Below are 20,240 nucleotides of genomic sequence, written 5' to 3' on the forward strand. Positions count from 1 at the left end.
ATTTTGCATAGATATGTCTAGGTCATAAACTGAGAAGAGCTGTGGCTAGGGGCAAGCACCTGTAGCTGTGGGAGGAGGAAGGCAGTGCAGCTCATGACACTGGGCAGAGTCAGTCCTGGATTCTAGTTCTCTGTTGGCCTAAACCAACCTAACCTCTGGGCCTCCCTCCCACTTCTGCAAAGAATGCTGGCTAGTGAGATAACATCCACTTGAGGCTCCCATTTTCCCAACTTCAAAGTCAACTCCATGTTTGAGGAAAGATCCTCCGTGGCTTACGTGGCTTATGCAGTAACAACAGGCTGTGAAGCCCTTCTCTGTTCCAGGAAAAGTGTGGACCAATGACATCCATATGTGTAAACAGAGTGACTCTGCGACTTTAAGGTTTTAGAGTTTCTTTCCTGTTTTCATCTCCCCAACATCCAGTCTTCCCACAGCCCATGTCCTCCTCCAAACTGCTCCAGATTGCAGATGTGAGATGTGCCCTCCTGGGCACCTCATCCTGTGATCCTCACATCACTCGTGTGCCTAGACTCTGCCCTCCCTTGCCTTCCATTCTTCACTGGGAGCAGAAGGTAGGTGATTCTAACCAATTCTGGGCATCGTATTCTCAAAGAGCCACAGGGGAGAAAAGTTACCTGGAAATGAACACCAATGTATCAGACACTGCACTGGCTCTTTTTTTTTTTTTTTTTTTTTTTTTTGAGAGAGAGAAAATTTTTTTAAAATATTTTTAGTTTTCGGTGAACACAGCATCTTTATTTTATTTTTATGTGATGATAAGGATCGAACCCAGCACCCCGCGCATGCCAGGCAAGCGCGCTACCGCTTGAGCCACATCCCCAGCCCTCGCTCTTTATATTTTTATTTATTTAGCAGTTTTGAGGCTTGAACCCAGGAGTGCTCTACCACTAAGATACATCCCAGCCCTTTTTATTTTTCTTTGAGACAGGGTCTCACTAAGTCTCCCAGTCTGGCCTTGAACTTGTGATCTTCCTACCTCAGTCCAGTTGCTGGGATTACAGGTGTGCACCACTGTGCCTGGCTTCTTTATACACTTTTATTTGATCCACATAAACACTTTATGAAGTAAGTATTCATACCATCATACCACCATAATGTTTCTAATAAGAAAAGAAAGACCTTGAGGGGGTGAGTCACAGATAGGAAACAGTAGCCAAAGGAACATTTAAACCATACCATACAATCACCTATTTAAAGTGCACAACTCAGCTGGGCGTGGTGGTGCATGTCTGTAATCTCAGTGACTTGAGAGGCTAAGGCAGGAGGATTGCAAATTTGAGGCCAGCCTCAGCAATTTAATGAGACTCCGCCTCAAAATAAAAATTAAAAGGGAGATATAACTTGGGGCTGGGGATGTGGCTCAAGCAGTAATGTGCTCGCCTGGCATACGCGGGGCGCTGGGTTCGATCCTCAGCACCATATAAAAAAAAAAAATATGTTGTGTCCACCAAAAAATGAAAAATAAATATTTTTTTTAAAGGGGGGATATAACTCAGTGGAAAAGTACCCCTGGATTCAATCCTCAATACCAAAAAAAAAAAAAAAAGAATAAAAAAAGGACTAGGGGTATTGTTTGGTGATACCTAAGTATATATTTTGGTCAGCTTTTCCACTGTGACTAACAGATCAGACCAGAACAACTTTAAAGGAGGAAAAGTTTATTTGTGGGTTCACAGTTTCAGAGGTCTTAGTCCATAGAAGGCCGGCTCCATTCCTTGGGGCGTGAGGTGAGGCTGAACATCATGGCAGAGTGTGTGGCAAAGGGAAGCAGCTCACATGAGATAGGAAGCAAAGAGAAACTCCACTTGCCAAATACAAATATATAAAATTATATTCCAGTCAAATCCTACCACTTCGGGCTGGGGATGTGGCTCAAGCGGTAGCTCCCCTGGCATGCGTGCGGCCCGGGTTCAATCCTCAGCACCACATACCAACAAAGATGTTGTGTCCGCCGAGAACTAAAAAATAAATATTAAAAATTCTCTCTCTCTCTCCCCCCCTCTCACTCTCTCTTTAAAACAAACAAACAAACAAAAAAATCCTACCACTTCAGTTACCACTCAGTTAATCCCTATCCGGGGATTACTCCACCGATTGGGTTAAGACTCTCACAACCCAATCATTTCTCCTTTGAACCTTCTTACATTGTCTCACATGTGAGCTTTTGTGGGATACCTCACATCCAAACCATAATACCCTAGGTTCAATCCCCAGTGCTGAAAAAGATACAAATAAAGTATACAATTTAGTGGTTTTCAGTATCTTCACAGATATGTGCAACCATCACCATGGCAAACTTGGGAACATTATCATCACCTCAAAAATAATTCCCACAGTAAGCCAGGCACAGTGGCACACGCCTATAATCCCAGCAACTCAGGAGGCTGAGGTAGGAGGGGATGGCAAGTTCAAAGGCAGCCTCAGCAATTTAGAGGCCCTAAACAACTTAGCAAGACCTGGTCTCAAAAAATAAATTAAAAAGGGATGGGATCTCTTCCTGTGTCCAAGAGTCAAACAAATCATTAGAAGATTAAAATTGTGGATAGCTGACTTGATCTAATATAGTAATGTGTCCCACTGGTGACAGCTAAATAAAAATTAATAAATTTTTTAACCACAAAAAAGGGGGGGGGGGTGCGCTGGGGATGTGGCTCAAGCGGTAGCGCGCTCGCCTGGCATGCGTGCGGCCCGGGTTCGATCCTCAGCACCACACACAAATAAAAAAAAGATGTTGTGTCCGCTGAAAACTAAAAAATAAATATTGAAAAATTCTCTCTCTCCCTCTCTCTCTTAAAAAAAAAGGGGGGGGATGGGGATGTGGCATAGTGGTAAAGCACCCCTAGGTTCAATCCCTTGTACCAAAAAAAAAAAAAAAATGCCCCACAGCCCTTGCTTATCACCTTACTATCTCTCCATGTCCCTTTACAGCTACCCCATTCTGGACTTTCACATGGATGGATCATAAAATTCAACCTCTTTTGTTGACTGGCTTCCTTTGCCCAGCCAAGTCCTCGCAAAGTGTGTACTACTAAATTCCAGGGTTCATTACCTCAGCCCAGGGAGCCACAAAAGGTATGGACAGGGTGTCCCGTCAAGTGTGCATGACGCCACCTGTTTTTACAGGGGATTATAGAAAAATGCAGGTTTTCAGATTCTTATAGACTCTTAGATCCCTCTTCCGTGTTGGCCCTAGCGGTACTCTCAGGACTCATGAGCAGCAGACACAGTATTTCAGATAAAGAACCAACAGTGACTCTGGTAAGGCTGACCGTCCCTGAAGGATGACACAAGAGGGACAATTTCACTTGGGGTGGAAGGCTGGATGGTGGGGAGGACTACAGGGACTAAATCAATCCCCAGCTTCTAATAAGAAGTGGTTAAAAATAAAGTCTGTGCAGACACAGTGCCATGAGACTAGTGCTACATAAAAACTGCTTTGTTCGCTGATTCCATCCCACGTATTTAGATGGATCAGAAATGAATACCAGCAAAATATGCCTGCCTCATTCCCCTGAGATTTCTGTGAGACTTGACAATTAATGACTCTTAACATCAAAGGAATTTCTCTGGCTGAAGCTTCAGACTGAAAGGACTCTGGTATATTCTTATTATTACTTGGTTTTAGGGTCAAGGTACCTGACTCCATGTTTCCAAACATCATTTTTTTTTCCTCAGTGCTGGGGAGTGAGCCCAGGGGTGCTCTACCTCTCAGCTATATCCCCAGCCCTTTCTAATATATTTATTTAGGTACCAGGGACTGAACCCAGGGGTTCTTAACCTCTGAGCCACATCCCCAGCCCTTTTTTGAGACATGGCTTCACTAGGTTGCTGAGGCTGGTTTTGAACTCGCAATCCTCCTTCCTCAGCCTTCAGAGCCTCTGGGATTATAGGCCTGTGCCACTATGCCTGGCTCTAATTTTTATTTTGAGATACAGTCTCATTAAATTGCCAAGGCTGCCCTCATACCTGGGATCCTCCTGCCGCAACCTCCTAAGTAGCTGGAATTACAGGTGTGGGACACTATGCCTGATTTCATTTTAAGAATTATCTTCTAGTTGACTCTATAAATCATGACTTTGAGCCAGGAACCGATTTTGCAACAATATAACACAATATAACAATTTAACAAAGGAGCTCAATCCAATCTGCAAACTGCATTGTTCTCTTCTAATGGGCCATTACACTATTGGGAATGTTGCCTACCCTTTTCCATGAAAAAGGCTCTTTTCTTCTGTAGACCATCTTATCTGAGTCTGCCTATTTGGGGTAAATATCCTTACCACAAATGGCCAGACATGAAAAAGTTAGAGTTCAACAGTACTGTCTGATGAAGCAACACCAGGTGGCCATTAACGAGCTTCCCTTCTATTATCTCAAGGCAGAGGGCTGCCTCGTGTGCACACTTCTGGGGTCAAGGAGAGAAACAGGGAAGGGTGGGTTATCATTCTGTGATAGGGGAAGCATTGGCATTCCTGAAACTTATACTTTGGAACAAAAGCTATGGTTCTAAATAGTTTTCTTAGGCTTAGGGTGAAGTGTTTAGGCAAAAAGAAACAACTGGTAGTTAAAAGAGAGAGAAGCTGCAATCAGAAGGTTCCAGTGCCTTCTCTGGTCTAATTCCCTCCTGGCCAAATGATTTTTGAAGTTCTTTCACTATATTTTTTGTTTTGTTTTGTGGCCCTGGTGATTGAACCCAGGGGCGCTCTACCACTGAGCTACATCCCCCACAGCCTTTTTTATTTTTATTTTGAGACAGGATCAAAGATGCAGAAGCTGGCCTTGAATGTGTAATCCTCTTGCTTCACCCTCCTGAGTCGCTGGGACTATAGGCATTTGACTGAGCCCAACATCATCATCTCTTTGAATGGCTGTTCTTTCCCTTGTCAAATAGGCTAGAATCATTTTACTGCCTTACTGTGGGGCTTGATCTAGATGGCGTGCATGCAAGTCTCTAGGTCAGCAACTCACCACAGCATCATCTAGAATATTCACCTATGTTAAACACCAGCCCCCTGTGGAGCCCCAAGCCTCAGCTAGGGAGACAACTGTTTACATGTAACACTGCTTCCTTTCTTCCTCTAATTGGTTGAGTTCTAACCTATGTTTAAAATTTGTTTTAAGACAAAGATTTTGTTTGGTCACATGAAAATGCCCAAAATAGTCAATGCTATAATTAGCCCCAGCAGAGTCTTATTTCCAAAGTTACTACTGTTGTCCTCATCCTTTTTCTTTCTTTAAAAAACCCTCCCCCCCCCCTTTTTTTTGGTCCTAGGACAGGCTTCTTTCTTACATGCCCTTTACAAAGAAAATTTCCCTGGCTGGCTGCCATGAGTCTCCACCCTACTTCCATTTTAAGTCATTTTTCTCTGTCCCAGCCTCTTCTGCAAGGAAGGCAGACCAAAAACTTGCTATTTATTTTTAAAGAAAACTTGACCCCAGGCTGTTATAAGCTAGCAGGAGGCTTTGTGGAATCACATGGCCTGGGTTCATTCATCTATCACCCACTGATAAGCAGTCAGCTAGGACTCTTGTACAAACCCTGTATCTCAGATTGGCTGGCCTCACTTGGGTCATAGGAAGCAGCTTCCAATGTGTAGTTTTTCCAACACCTGTTCCCATGGCAAAGACCCCTTTTTTGGGCTGGGGTTGTGGCTCAGTGGTAGAGCACTCACCTAGCACGTGAGAGGCCCTGGGTTCGATCCTCAGCACCACATAAAAATAAATAAATAAAATAAAGGTATTGTACCCAACTACAACTAAAAAATAAATATTTTTTAAAAAAGACTCCCCCCCCTTTTTTTTTGGTTGTCAATGAATCTTTATTTTACTCATTTATATGTTGTGCTGAGAATCGAACCCAGTGCCTCACACATGCTAGGCAAGCGTTCTACCACTGAGCTACCACCCCAGCCCAACAAAGGGCCTCCAGATTCTTTCACTCCTTCCAGTTGGGCAAAACTGTAGCAATGCCTTTTCTGTAGGCTGCTAATACTAATGACATTTTAACAGGAAGTGGCACAGGGGTACATGAGGCAGGGTGTCTTCCTGTTCCCCAGTTATTTACAAAAAGGCAGATATTTTTCCCTAATACACAAAAACATTTTCCATGGGACTACCTCGTGCTCCTTTACAGGTAATAAACTAATAAAATGCATCATTTCTAATCTCTTTCTTAAAGCTATATTACAATTTAGCTTATTCAAAAACCAAAAGAGGGGGGGCTGGGGATGTGGCTCAAGCGGTAGCGCGCTCGCCTGCCATGCGTGCGGCCCGGGTTCGATCCTCAGCACCACATACCAACAAGGATGTTGTGTCCGCCGAGAACTAGAAAATAAATATTGAAAATTCTCTCTCTCTTTCTCTCTCTCCTCTCTCTTTAAAAAAAAAAAAAAAAAAAAAAAAAGAGGGGATGAGTTGTGGCTCAGTGGTAGAGTACTTGCACATGTGAGGCCATGGGTTCGATCCTCAGCACCACATATAAATAAATAAATTAAGTAAAGGTATTGTGTCCAATACCAACTAAAAAATATTTTAAAAAAAAGAGTTGTAGAAATCAAATCCATACTTAACCTCTCAAAAGAATAAAAAAGGCATGGTGTCACTTCCTGTAATCCCAGCTACTGGGGTTAGTGAGGACAGAAGGATTCCAAGTTCACAGCCAGGCTCATCAATTTAGTAAGACTCTTGTCTCAAAATAAAAAATAAAAAGGCTGGGAATGTAGCTCAGTGGTAGAGAATCCCTGGGTTCAATCTTCAACACCACAAAAGAATAAAAATAAGACAGAAGTAGTATTTCATAGCATGATCAAGGCCCTGGATTTCATCCTAGCACCAAATAAAGTTTTGTATCAGAGAACTTAGATCAAAGACTTAACTTAGAGTCAAAGATTTTGGAATCAGGATGACCCAAAGGGCTAAGTTCCCTTTGATTAATCAAAAAGGTTTTCTTTTAGACTGGGAAGAATGATCACTTTTTCCTTATTTGCCCTTAGGCAAATTCACTTCCAAAGATATGCATCAGGATCAATATCAGATGTGCCATGAATTGCCAGAACATTGTGATTCCTGTTGAACCACCAAGCTTGATATAAACACTGGATACCCTCCTGCAGCCAGATGTCCTCACTATGCCTGGCAGTATATGCCAAGTAAGTAGGTTCATAAGAACAGAAAGGTTCACCTGGGCCCAGATCTCCTGGAACCTTCCCAGCTTGGCCACCCTAGTTTTTTCAGGTAATTTGCTCATTTGATTTCTATGGGGAAATCTCCAGCCCACAACACTATTTTGCATAAAACTGACTTAAGGGAGAAAAAATTTAAAACTTGTCTCTTCTGAGAACTGGAAAAATTTTTTTGTCTCTTGGACTTAACCCAGGGAATCTATGTTGCAGTGTTACCCTTGGTCTTCCTAGGTTGATCCTAAGTAAGTTAAATACCTTGGATGTTGATCCAAGATTATCTTGGACATGAGTTAAAAACATCTTATGTACAACCACCAGACCAACAAATTGGCTTAATTTACTGGCATTTTACCAGATTTTCTTCACACTTGACTGTAAGATTCTCTAACTGTTGTTTGTACAAATAGCCCAAACTAACTTTGAAAGAGATTACTAGATAAAATACTCATCAGTCCTACACCAGGTAGTAAATCAGGCTAAGCCATAAAAACGGAAAAATTTGGAAAGGTTTGATACAAAGTCAAACCGAAAAACATACCATGAGACAGAAAAGAAGAAAAAGGTATTGCTCCAGGCTTTCTTATACAGAAAGGGCAGCAAGCCCAGAGATTGGTCATTTCTCTGGCCCTGTCTACACGATCTCTGCCAGGGGCCCACTCCCTTCTCAGGTGAACCACATTTTCACTTTTAGCAAGCATTTGCCCCAGATTCTTTCATTCCAGGCGCACTCCAACTCTGCAAGGGATCACGATCCACGTCCCCGGATAAGCAGTGGAGATGAGCTTCAACCACGAGACCTGTCAGTCTCACCACCCACATCCACACAGATCTGCCTGAAACCCCAGTTCCCATTTTTTCCAGACTCCCACATGCTTCTGAGAGGAACCAGATCAGGGCCCATGGTGGCATGGAAACAAGAGAGGAAAAGGAGAGAGGGGGTACAATGGATGGATGAACCCACTAAGCGGGGTGTCAAGCTAGGCCTTGAGATCATGAGGTGACAAAGGCACACTTTGGGGAACGCCCCTGACGGGAAGGGGCTTTTTTGCTTATCAGAAGGTCCGGAGGGTGCCCACGACAAGCCTTTCTGCCTAGCCCAAGCACGGGGCGTCCATCTGACAGTCAGGGGGGACTACCTGCCCCACCAGGGGTCCTGCCCAGTTCAAAGGGACGACCGTCCACCCAGACCACTTCCCAGTCCCAAGGGCTGCCAGAGAAGCCTGACGTTCAGACGTGTCCCCAGCAGCCAGAACTGTCACCCGGACGTCCCGGGGGCTCTCTCCTCGCCCGCGCGGACGGCGCACGCTCCTTACCCGGAGTTCGCCTTCGGTGCGGTGTAGTCCCAGGCGCCGCAACCCCACCGCCAGGTCGTTGACACACAGGCCGCCGTCGCGGTTGACGTCGAGCGTCTGGAAGAGGCTCCACAGGCGCAGCCGGTGGTCGGGGCCCCCGCAGACGGCGCCGCCACACGGGTCGCCCACGGACGCCGGCGACGAAGCAGACGACGAGGCGGCGGCGGCGGCGTCCGGCGGCGGGGAGGCCACGCAGCGGCACAACACACTGCTCACCATCGGGCGCGAGGCAGGGGCGACGGGCGCCGGGCGGGGGCGGCGGGCCGACAGGGACTGCGCGGAAGCACGCCGGGTTTTCTCCTACAGCGAGCGCGGGCTCAGAGAAGCCGGCAAGCTGGCGGGAGGGGCAGCTTCCGGGAGCCCCGCCCAACCGAGCGCCTCTTTGGTAGCCACGCCCCCAAGCGCACTACGGACCAGTCACAGGCCCGGACGGCAGCCCGGAGGATGTCTGAGAGGCGGAGCCTTCCCTGAGGACTGCCGGGCTGAATGGAGAGGGCGGAGCCAACCCTCGCTCGGCCTGGGGCCGATTCAAACTGAGGAAGGCAGGTATTGGCTGAGACAGGCCTGAGAGAAAATCTCGCTGCGATAGGCGGAAGTCTTGTGATTGGCAGGCAGAAGGTCCCTTGTCCAATTTCCATTGAGAACCGCTGGTTAGACTGCGGAATTGTAAGGATGGGAGGAGTGGTCATGTACGGAGAGATCGTAGCCTGCGGAGGGGAATAGGATTTGTGTGACAGCAGTTGTGAACTGAAGTTACAAGCAGAGTTTTCGCTCTCGAGTGGAATTAAAAATTAATTGGCCAAGGTTCAAAGCCGAAAGCACTAGGTATCCTCCGGAGGATGATTTAGTAGTGATTTAAAACTCCGGAGGAAGTTTTAGTAGTATAATTCCCTAAAACACCAATAAAATAGCTGAATTTAACGGCGTAATCGTCTTGATACTAATAATTGAACGACAGAAAGGTTTTCCAATGGAAGTGAATAAAAGCTAGGTGGGCGGAGTGCTCTGGACGACAGACACACCCTTAGACCAATGATTAAGCTATTTCCAGTAAATAGGCGTGCCCTTCAACTGAATGACAGACTTAAAGAACCTAAAGATCGACGCGATATTCGAGCCGCGACCAACCAGGAAGGCGGGTTCCCCTGGAGAAGTGCTGGGGGGCGGGAAGAAGGAAAGTGGGCGGATCTCCGCATGCCCCGGCGGAAGAGGCAGATTCAGGAAGCCATTACGCAGCTGGCTGGCAGCGGCCGGGCCGGTCGGTGCTGGGCCCTACGCATTTTGCGTAGCGAGGGGGGTTACCTAAGGCCTGGTGCTTGGCCTTGAGCAAGCCCGGCCTATCCCCTGAAGGGGGGGTGGGTAAGGGGCGAGGCTGAGGAAGAAGAGAAGGGAATTGGAGCACTAGAAGGTATTATAATTTCTTTAAAAAGAGGGGATAGGAGAGGCCATGGCTGTCCCAGCCAAGAAGAGAAAGATGAACTTCTCAGAGCGGGAGGTAGAAATCATCGTGGAGGAGCTGGAGCTGAAGAAGCACCTGCTGGTGAACCACTTCAACGCTGGGGTCCCCCTGGCCGCCAAGAGTGCGGCCTGGCATGGCATTCTGAGAAGGGTCAATGCCGTGGCCACCTGCCGCAGGGAGCTGCCCGAGGTCAAGAAGAAGTGGTCTGACCTCAAAACCGAGGTCCGTCGCAAGGTTGCCCAGGTCCGGGCCGCCGTGGAGGGTGGCGAGGCCCCAGGCCCCACTGAGGAAGGTGGAGCTGGTGGGCCTGGGACAGGAGGTGGCGGTGCTGGCAGTGGCCCAGCTGTAGCTCCTGTACTGCTGACCCCCATGCAACAACGCATCTGCAACCTGCTGGGTGAGGCCACCATCATCAGTCTGCCCAGTTCCACAGAGATCCACCCAGTGGCCCTTGGACCCGCGGCCACTGCAGCCGCAGCTACGGTCACCCTGACACAGAGTGAGTGACCTCCCCTGCCCAGTTCCGTTTGTGCATAAATGGGAAGGGCCAGCAAACACTGGGAGAGCCTGGATAAGGTTGGCTGCCAAGGGTCAGAGGTTAGGTTGGGATGTTGGAAGAACATGAAACCTTCCAAGCACTTCCCAGACAGAAGCAATTCTGTTCTCTTTGGGACTGCCATAGGTAGCGTGCAGTTTGGCATTCTCACTAGTTGAATAGCTCTCTACTTTGTGTGGCCACCATTTGTGTCCGTGACTTATCTCCACTTGCTGAACTGTGTGGTCTTTGAAGACAGACTGTGTATGCCCACAGGACTTATCACAGTATCTGGCATATAGCAGGCAACCAGGATCTACGTGGGGAATAAACTACCCAAAGGATGTATCCATTCTGGATAGACATTCTATTTTCAGTGTGGTGAATGTTCCTGCTGCTAACCTACTAACTCATTCATTCATCAAACATTAGCACTCAATCTATGCCAGACCCTATGTTGGGCATCAGCATTACCACTTGAAATATAGGCCACTTATTTTCTAATAGGGAATGTAAGACCCATATATGAATAGCTTCACTAACAGGCAGGGAAACCCAAGGACTCACAAAAGGAAGATGGCTTTCTGGTGGGGTGGGAACACACTGTTGATGTTGGCAGTGAAGGATGGAGGAGATTGACCTCACATGCATGGAGGCCCATACAGCCCACCTAGAATCCCTTCAGAAGTTCTCAGCAGAACTAACTTGAGTTGGATTTTGTAGTTCAGATAAGAGATTATGCCTGTGACTATGAACTCTGCTTCTTCGTGGGCTCTGACTTGTGGCAACCAGTGATTCCCAGTTGGCCTTGGTGGACTTGAGTGTATGTGGGGGTGCCATACCCCTGCAGTGTCATATTCCCCAAGTACATATCAAGGTGGGAAAAGGGGAGCAAACACTGATCTAAATCAGATGTGGTTCTAGAACAGGAAATATGTTTAGGAATCCCATGGACCAAGGCAATTAAACAGACAGGGAAACATGTACTGGGCACTTCAGCTACTACTGTCCTGTTCCCCATTCCCATCTCCTTTTCTGCTTGAGCACAAAGAACTTGGAAGTCAAGAAAACATAAAAGGAGGTAGGACCAGTGCACCTGCAAGCAGCTGCATAGAAAGTGCCCTCAAGATACCTTCTGTGTGCTGGCACATCAGGGAGCATTGACTCTGCCTCCTAAGATGCCTTATTAGCTAGAAGCAGCCCAGGGCCCTGGTTATGAGCATGTTGTACTCCGGTTTGGGGAGACCTGGGGTTTGCTTTCTGGCTCTGCTGAATGAGCTGGGTGATCTTAGGCAAATCATACCATGTTCAAGTCTTTTTGCTCATCTCTGAAAATGAAAGTGACAGTGTCTATATTAGCATTCAACAAGCGAAACAGTACAAAGTGCCTGGCACATAGTAAGTACTCTAAATTTTTTGCAACTATTATTATTGGTATTTTCGCTTTTGCCAGATTTAGGGCTTCCCTTTGGCTACCAGTAGATTAAGATCCTGAACCTCTTAGATTCTGGATTAGATATGAATAACTCTAAAGCCAGGAGAGGCCTGAATTCCCTTTCATCTCCCTCCAGAGCAGGGCTTAATGGCCTCCTCCCCACCCTGTAGGGCCAGCTGCATTTCTTCCAGAAGGTGACCTCCACTGCTTTGGCTCTTTCTTCCCTGCAGTCCCCACAGAGACCACCTATCACACGCTGGAGGAGGGAGTGGTGGAGTACTGCACGGCTGAGGCTCCCCCACCCCTGCCAGCTGAGGCCCCTATGGAGATGATGGCCCAGCACACGGACACGTCAGTCAAGCCGCAGGCCCTCAAGAGCCGCATCGCCCTCAACTCTGCCAAGCTGATCCAGGAGCAGCGGGTCACCAATCTGCACGTGAAGGAGATTGCTCAGCACCTGGAGCAGCAGAACGACCTGCTGCAGATGATCCGCCGCTCCCAGGAGGTACAGGCCTGTGCCCAGGAGCGCCAGGCCCAGGCCATGGAGGGCACCCAGGCAGCCCTGAGTGTCCTCATCCAGGTCCTCCGGCCCATGATCAAAGATTTTCGCCGCTACTTGCAGAGCAACACGCCCAACCCAACCCCCACTTCTGACCCTGGACAGGTGGCCCAGAATGGACAGCCAGACACCATCATTCAGTGAGGATCAGAGTTGAGCCAGCCTTCTGCCAGGATTGGATGAAACCTCTGGGGTCTTATAAGTGGCTTCTGTGATTGTCCTTGGGCATGTAACATGGACAGCTCCTTCTTTGATAGACATTTGAGGGTCCACTGTTTTGAGAAATGAAGGAGATGGGGAAGAGGAACTCATTGGGCTCCTGGGACCCAAGCTCCCTTACTCCTACCACTGGAGCTGCCTCGCTCAGATCCAGAAGATTGGCTCGCTGGGGGTCACCTGTCCTGGTGACAGGAAATGTGTTTTCATGAACCAGAGCTTGGGACATGACCCAGACTCAGTCTAGGGCAACTGTAAGGAAATGTCAGTTCTCTCAGTGGGGGCCATAGCATAGCCATCTGGGGCTCTGTACCGAGCTGCCCCACGCAAGTGCCATACTTTTGAGTAGGATCCCTTCAGTGGTGCTGGCAGGAGGGCAATAACACCTTCCTCCCGTGGGAGGCAGCTCCATTGAGCCTGAGGAGGAAACCCGGCCTCTTTCCCCTTCCTACTGGGCCTCAGTTCTCAGGGGACTCTCCTTACTGCTGTGCCCCATCCCCCATCCCACCCCAGACACAGAACCAGCCCTGGTAGTGCCCAGGGACACCTCTGCAGTGACTCAGTATGCAGCCAGCCTGGCTCAGGAATGCTGGATGTGGCCTGAGCTGGTTGGACACACTCTGGTTTTTCAAGGCATCTCTGGGAGGCCCCTTGGTGGTTTGCCCTGAGAGCTTTTGACTCAGGTCAGCTTTGGGTGCTGTCAACTTTAGAGAAAGCAAGCTGGTGTGCTGTCTGGGCACCCCACTACCCACCACGGAGGATTGGGGCTGGTCACGGGCTTTTTCAGAAGCCTTCTTCTTGTCAGTTGTATTTATTCTGTATGCTGTACGTGATCCCTCCTGGGAAGAACTCCAAGAGGGCTGCCCTGGACCACACCCATCCTCCTTTCCTCTCTGAGGACCACATTTCAAAATTTAGTGCAGGAAAAACCACCCAGCTCAGAATCCCACCCTGGACTCTTCTCTTACCACGCTTAACACCAGTGCCTCCTCGTGTTCTTGCGAGACTCCCTCTGAGTGAGTCCGAAGCCTCAACTGACCTTGAATGTAAGAGGTGAGAGAGGTGAAGCCCATCTGACAGGTGGGACCCTTTGAATTTCTGGGCCCTGGAAGAGCAGCGCCTTGGAGGGCTGACGGAAGTGCTGTTCTTTTGGCTTTGCCAACCCAGACGTTTGTCAGGATCTTCCCAGATGGCAGCTGTCTGTTTCATTTTCAGACTCACCATGGACTTCCCAGGCCCTCACATCTTCCCCTACCCCGCCCGTTTTCCAACCTTGCCGTTTTGGTGCTGGTGTCTGGGCCACATGTGACCGATAGTCACATCCCAAGGCTCCAGAGCTCAGCTAAACAAGTGGCCACACTGTCTTTCTAGGCATGTGTGTTTAGGATTGCTCACCCCCAGTGTTGTGAGGCCTGAAGACAGCCTCGCTGTCACCTTCTCTGTGGAGGCCAGCTACAGGGAGGTGGAGCAGGTCAGCCCCAGGAGGTGACGGAAGGAAAGTTCTCCTCAGTGTGGCCAGAATGCCACAGAGACTTACTAAGGATTGGTGACTTGGTTTGGTTTTTCTCTAGGGTTGGAAATCTGAGCCAGTATCGCATCTGTTCCATTTGAGTATAAGGAGGAAGCCTGGATCACTTAAACTGACTTGCTCTTTCCAGGTCGTAATTTTAAATTAAAGAAATACCGCTTTTTTATACACATATCTCTGTGTCTTTATTGGCTATATGTAGAAGAGAACAAGGGCTGGCCAACTATGGCCCACAGTCCAAATCATGCCTACCACCTATTTCGGAAAAAAAAAAAATTTATTGGAACACAGGCACACCTATTCATCTATAAATATGTGACTGTTTTGTGCTGTAATAGTAGAGTTGTAATAGCAGAGTTGTAATAACAGAGCTATAACAGAGACATCTGGCCCACAAAACCAGAAGTATTTATTACTCTGGCTCTTTACAGAAAAAGTCTGCCTATTCCTGGGTTAGGGCAGTGTTTCAAACCTAGGGGGACAGGAACTAATCCCGGGTCTCACCTAGGATAGACTCTGGCTGCTGAGCTCTTGACACTACACAGTGCAAGCAGGTTGAGTGATTCTGAGGCTTCCAGAAAGCTGAGGATTGGAATGCAGATCCTGCCCGGTGGGCGGGTTCTCAGGACTGGCTGCTGCCCAGGTGAGAAGCCCTGGGAAGCAGAAAGACTCATTTAAATAAGATCAACCTTATTTATTATTGATCATTCTGGAGTGATCTCAGCCTTGCTGGACATAGTTATTCTAACCAGTGTTTAGTAATAATAAAAACCAACAATGGCTGGACCTCTGCTTGTCCAGGCCTTAAAAGCATTATGTCATTGACTCCTTCTAGCAGCTCCAGAAAGCAGCTAACTGTGAATATGGTCCTTAGTTTGCAGATGGAACACTAAGGATCAGAGAATCAAATGATGTGCCCAAAGCCACAGAACTATCTGGTTCCCTAGCATGGTCCATGCTCTTAGCTGCTGTTAACTTTTAACTACCCAGGCCTTGTTGCCAATGAGATTTGACTTCACCTGGAGATGATTTGAGCTTGACTTGGGAATTTCTGTCAAATGAGGCCCCTCTTGCTCAGCATAGCCTTTGGATTTACTCATATTTAAGGGGAAACAGAGAATGATTTAACAACATTGAACCCCATACCATGTTGGAGTTGGGAGGGAACTGTCACTTCGGACTGGGGTGATTTGGGCTGGGGTATAGCTCAGTAGTAGAGCGTTTGCCAACATGTGCGGGGCCGTAGGTTCCATCCCCAGCACCCCAAACAAAACAAAACCAAAGTGATTTATTGGGGTCCTTCCTAAATCATGGAATTTTATGTGACAATCCTCTAAGCCACTAGAGTCTACTACTTCAAGCACTGAAATCTTTCACCTTTTTTTTTTTTAAGAGAGAGTGAGAGAGGAGAGAGAGAGAGAGAGAGAATTTTTTAATATTTATTTTTTAGTTCTCGGCAGACACAACATCTTTGTTGGTATGTGGTGCTGAGGATCGAACCCGGGCCGCACGCATGCCAGGCAAGCGCGCTACCGCTTGAGCCACATCCCCCACCTTTTTTATTTTTAATAGTACTAGGGATCAAACCCAGGGAGCCCTACCAATGAGCTATATACCCAGGCCTCTTTATTTTTTTATTTTGAGACAAGGTCTTTCCTAAGTTGCTGAGGCTGGCCTTGAACTTGCAATTTTCCTCCCTTACTTTCCTGGCTCCATTAGGCTACACCTTTTTTCCCCCCTAGTACTGAGGATTGAACCCAGGGTTTAGTGCATGCTAGGAAGCACTCTGCCACTAAGCTAAATCCCCAGCCCCACCTTTTACTTTTTATACCACTTTGACAGAAGCCTTTCAAAAAGGTTTGCTTTGTAAACTGCATTTTACCCAGCTGCACTTTCTCAAATAGGGTTGGCCCAACAAGTTCTAGTGCTATGTAGAAAGTACCTGAACTGACAGGTTTGGGCTTGAGATCCAGTCCCACCACTATTCACAGTGTTTCAAACCTTTGTGGGTCATAGTTTCCTTAATCCCAAAACCAGGGATGACAAACAGTATTTGACAGGGGTGTTCTCAGGATGAGCTAGGAATGATGATTCCAGTTTAGTGAGTGCTTACAATATAGACACTGTCCTAAGCATTGCATGTGTAAACTCCTTTCATGAGAGAATGTAATCATTTAGCATGTGGCTGGGACATAGCACATCAATAAATACTGGTTGCTGACATCGTAGTTACAGTGTCTGATACTCCAAAGTGGTAACTATTGAGTCTTTTGATATCACAATGGGAGCTTTTGTGGTTTGAGCCAGATGGCAAAGATGTGATCCTGGCACTAGAGGTTGGCCAGAGCACAGGGAACAGAGAGTGGAGGGCTGGAGGCAGGTTGGTGGGGGCAGGGAGCCATGGCTAGTGCAGCGGGGAGAGGGGTTCCAGGAGGCTCTGGCTGCAGGTACCCTGAGAGAGGCAGGTGGCACAGCTGCCTAGGGCTGAGCTGAGCTGAGCTGGATTGCTGAGCCACCAATGTCCCAGCAGTGCATTAGGACAACAAGCCAAAATGAAAGTAAATCAAGCCAGTGATCACTACTATGATAGTAGAATCCAGAAGAGAAAATGCCAGCCCCGCCCCCCAATGTTCCAATTATATCCCATGGGGCCAGGGGAAGGTCAGATGTATTGCAGATGGGGAAGCCATCAACCCTCAGGAAGAAGGCTCTTAAGGCTTTATGGACTTGGAGGAGGGGGCGGGGTGTCAGGGGAGACAAGAGGGGTAAAAACCAGGAGTGGAAAAGCACTGAGAATAAAGCCTCAGATTCCCCCAGCTCCTCCCAGATAAAGTGTCTCCAGGATCCCCGACTCCTGCCAGGCATCTGAGGAAGGCTTCCTTTGAGGGTCCCCAGTAAAGAGGCCTCTGGGTGGAAGCACCTGGGCTGGGACTGCAGGTAGGCACCCATCATGGCTGTCTGGGGGGCCGACTCCTTGCTGCATCCCTGGCTGTACACCTAGACTGGTGGGGAAGGAGGGAGCCTGCCAGACAAAGCCTTTGTAATTATGTTCAACCTGAATGATCACTTGTGGGTTTTTATTGTATTCTAATTAGTTATATGTGACAGCAGAATGCATTTCATTTTGTGGTACACAAATGGAGCACAACTTTTAATTTCTCTGATTGTACACAATGCAGAGTCGCACCATTTATGCAATCATACACGTACCTAGGGTAATGATGTCTGTCTCATTCCACCATCTTACCTGCCCCCATGCCCCCTCCCCCCATTATGGATCAGCATCGACTTATCAGAACACTCGGCCTTTAGTTTTTTGGGATTGGCTTGCTTCACTTAGCATGATGTTCTCCAGTTCCATCTGTTTACCTGCAAATACCATAATTTTATTCTCCTTTAATGCTGAGAAATATTCCATTGTGTATATATACCACAGTTTCTTTATCCATTCATCTATTGAAGGGCATCAAGTTTGGTTCTACAGTTTAGCTATTGTTTTTTTTTTTGTTGTTGTTGTTTGTTTGTTTTTTGAGAATTTTTTTTAATATTTATTTTTTTAGTTCTCGGCGGACACAATATCTTTGTTGGTATGTGGTGCTGAGGATCGAACCCTGGGCTGCACGCATGCCAGGCGAGCGCGCTACCACTTGAGCCACATCCCCAGCCCCTACAGTTTAGCTATTGTGAATTAAGCTGCTATAAACACTGATGTGGCTGTGTCACTATAATATGCTGATTGTAAGTCCTTTGGGTATAGACAGGAGTGGGACATGTGTGGGTTTGTGGCCAGGAGCTGGTCTGTAATTTCAGCCTGTCCTTTACTGTGGTTGTGCCCTGGGGTAGGATTGTTTAATTCCCCGAGCCTTGGCCTCTGAAAATCTTTCTCTAGTAAGGCAGATGTGCGCATTAGCAAGCTGATGTTCATAGATGGCTTCACACAGTGCCTGGCACACAGTAGGTGCTTGTTTAGGTTGTCTTTTTGTTGTTGTTGTTGTTGTTACAGGGTCTCATTAAATTGCCCAGCCCAGGCTGACTTTGAATTTGCAGTCCTCCTCCTCAGCCTCCTAAATGGCTAGGATTACAGAGTTGCTGGGGTTACAGGTATGTGCTACACTGCCTGGCTTCCGGTGGTCTTTCGCTTATAACAAACCACCCTGAAACTCAGGGGCTTACAACCATGATCATCTTTGCTCCTGGTTTTGCAATTGGAGCAGGGCCCAGAGGAAACTGCTTGTCACTTTCATCTGAGGCAGCCCCACTGGGGTGAGGGGATCCAGCTCCAAGATGGTTCACACAAGTGTTTTGCCTGGAAATCTCCCTGAAAAGACTTCCTGATTCTCGGGAAAGTTCTAGACAATTGGTTGAGGGCCTCACAGTGTGGCCAGGAGTCGCCTCTGGGAGGAATAGGCAGATTCACACACCACTCTTTTCTTTGGAGATGATAAAATAAACTTGGTATAGATGTTTGCAGACGGAGAGGTGGGTCTTGAAAGGACCATCCCGTGACAGAGGCCTGTTACTGAAAGTTTGTTCCTTGTCCCCAGTGCCAATCCAACTGAGGATACAGTTGTGAGAAAAAAGGGAAAAGAAGTTTTATTGCTTTGCTAGCAGAGGAGTATCACAGAGGATTCCTGTCCCAGAGGCTATGATTCTCCCCATCAAGGGGAGGAGAATGTTTTTTTTGTTCTTGTTATTGTTGTTATTGTTGGTATCAGGGATTGATCCCAGGGTCACTTAACCACTGAGCCACATTCCCAACCCTTTTTTATATTTTATTTTGAGACAGAGTCTCACTGAGTTGCTTAGGGCCTTGCTAACTTGCTGAGGCTGGCTGTGAACTCCGATCCTCCTGCCTCTGCCTCCCAAACCACTGGGATTACAGGCGTGCACCACTAGGCTTGGAGAACAGAGATAATCCAAAAGGAATCTTGTTTTCTGAGACTAGAGAGATAAGATCAGGGAGGAGAGATTGGGAAGTAGAGAAAAGATGTCTGTTTTAGAGCAGCAAGGACAACTGTTACAGAAGATGCTGGTTCTGTCACCCCAAGACTGTCACCTTCTCTGTCCCACCTCTTTCCCTAGCCAGTTTCTGCATAGTCTCACTTCCATAAGGGGCCTTCCCAGTCCATCTGCAGCCCACGCGGGCTCCTCCTGCCGCCAGCTCCCATGGCTCCCTGAACACATCTCCCTACCTCTCCTCCTGCAGGGCATTGCTCATTTTCTGATTTCCTTATCAGGAGCTCTTTGGCTCTAGGGACATTGTCCACCCTGCTGTGGCCCAGCTCTGGGAATGGCACCCTCAGCCCCAAGCTGGACACGTGGGTAACATCCTTGATCCCTCCCACAGCCTCACTTTTCACATCCAACAGTTGGTAAGACCTCGGACAGCCCTGTGCCAAGTTGCACCACTGTAATCCCAGACTTCGGAGGCTGAGGCAGGAGGGTGGTGAGTTCAAGGCCAGCCTCCACAATTTAGCGAGGCCCTAAGCAACTTATTGAGACCCTGTCTAAAAACTAAAAAAGGGCTGGGGATACGGCTCAATGGTATAGCACTCATGGGTTCAATCCCCCCGTACCAACAGAAACAAACAAAAAAGACCTGCCATCCCTCAACTCCCTGCTCTCCTTCCCCCCTCCAATCCCATGTTCTCTCTCACCCTCCTCAGCCACAAAAACCTCCTCACGTGTCCCCCTACTCCAGGCCTCTCAGGGAGGTTCTTCAGAAGCCAGTCTGACCAAGCCAGGGTGGTGGTGCAGACCTCTAGTTTCAGTGACTCAGAAGGCTGAGGTGGGGAGATTGAAAGATCGAGGCCAGCCTTGGCAATGTAGAGAGACTCTGTCTCAATTTAAAAGGGGTGAAGAGAGCTGGGTGCAGCGGTGCACACCTATAACCCCAGCAGCTCCAGAGGCTGAGGCAGGAGGATGGCAAATTCAAAGCCAGCCTCAGCAAAAAC

The 20,240-nt window shown here is 47.8% G+C and overlaps 2 protein-coding genes across 4 annotated transcripts in view; one reads left to right on the plus strand and one right to left on the minus strand.

Annotated features, from left to right (window-relative positions):
- The window catches only part of SLC25A25 (solute carrier family 25 member 25), a 35,268-nt gene extending 26,384 nt beyond the window's left edge, over positions 1 to 8,884 (minus strand). For 2 of the 3 annotated variants that reach the window (XM_081280854.1, XM_081280860.1), the window contains exon 1: positions 8,516 to 8,884. In XM_081280854.1, the coding sequence (XP_081136980.1) occupies positions 8,516 to 8,773 (258 nt within the window). In that variant the 5' untranslated portion in view covers positions 8,774 to 8,884. The remainder of the gene's footprint in view (positions 1 to 8,515) is intronic. The other variant, XM_081280855.1, reaches the window with a different exon arrangement.
- Positions 8,885 to 9,816: 932 nt separating this feature from the next.
- Positions 9,817 to 14,464, plus strand: NAIF1 (nuclear apoptosis inducing factor 1). The gene is made up of 2 exons (XM_081262318.1): positions 9,817 to 10,512; positions 12,214 to 14,464. The coding sequence occupies exons 1-2, from the start codon at positions 10,002 to 10,004 to the stop codon at positions 12,684 to 12,686; spliced, it is 984 nt and encodes a 327-aa protein (XP_081118444.1). The 5' UTR covers positions 9,817 to 10,001; the 3' UTR covers positions 12,687 to 14,464.
- The last annotated feature ends 5,776 nt before the right edge of the window (positions 14,465 to 20,240 follow it).

The sequence above is a fragment of the Spermophilus citellus genome, assembly GCF_964194105.1.
Source record: "Spermophilus citellus genome assembly, chromosome: 2".
In the NCBI taxonomy this organism is placed as follows: Eukaryota; Metazoa; Chordata; class Mammalia; order Rodentia; family Sciuridae; genus Spermophilus; species Spermophilus citellus.

Coding starts and splice junctions, on each gene's coding strand:
- NAIF1 (XM_081262318.1), top strand. CDS start 10,002: ATGGCTGTCCCAGCCAAGAAGAGAAAGATGAACTTCTCAGAGCGGGAG. Junction 10,513..12,213: donor TACGGTCACCCTGACACAGA/GTGAGTGACCTC, acceptor TCTTCCCTGCAG/TCCCCACAGAGACCACCTAT.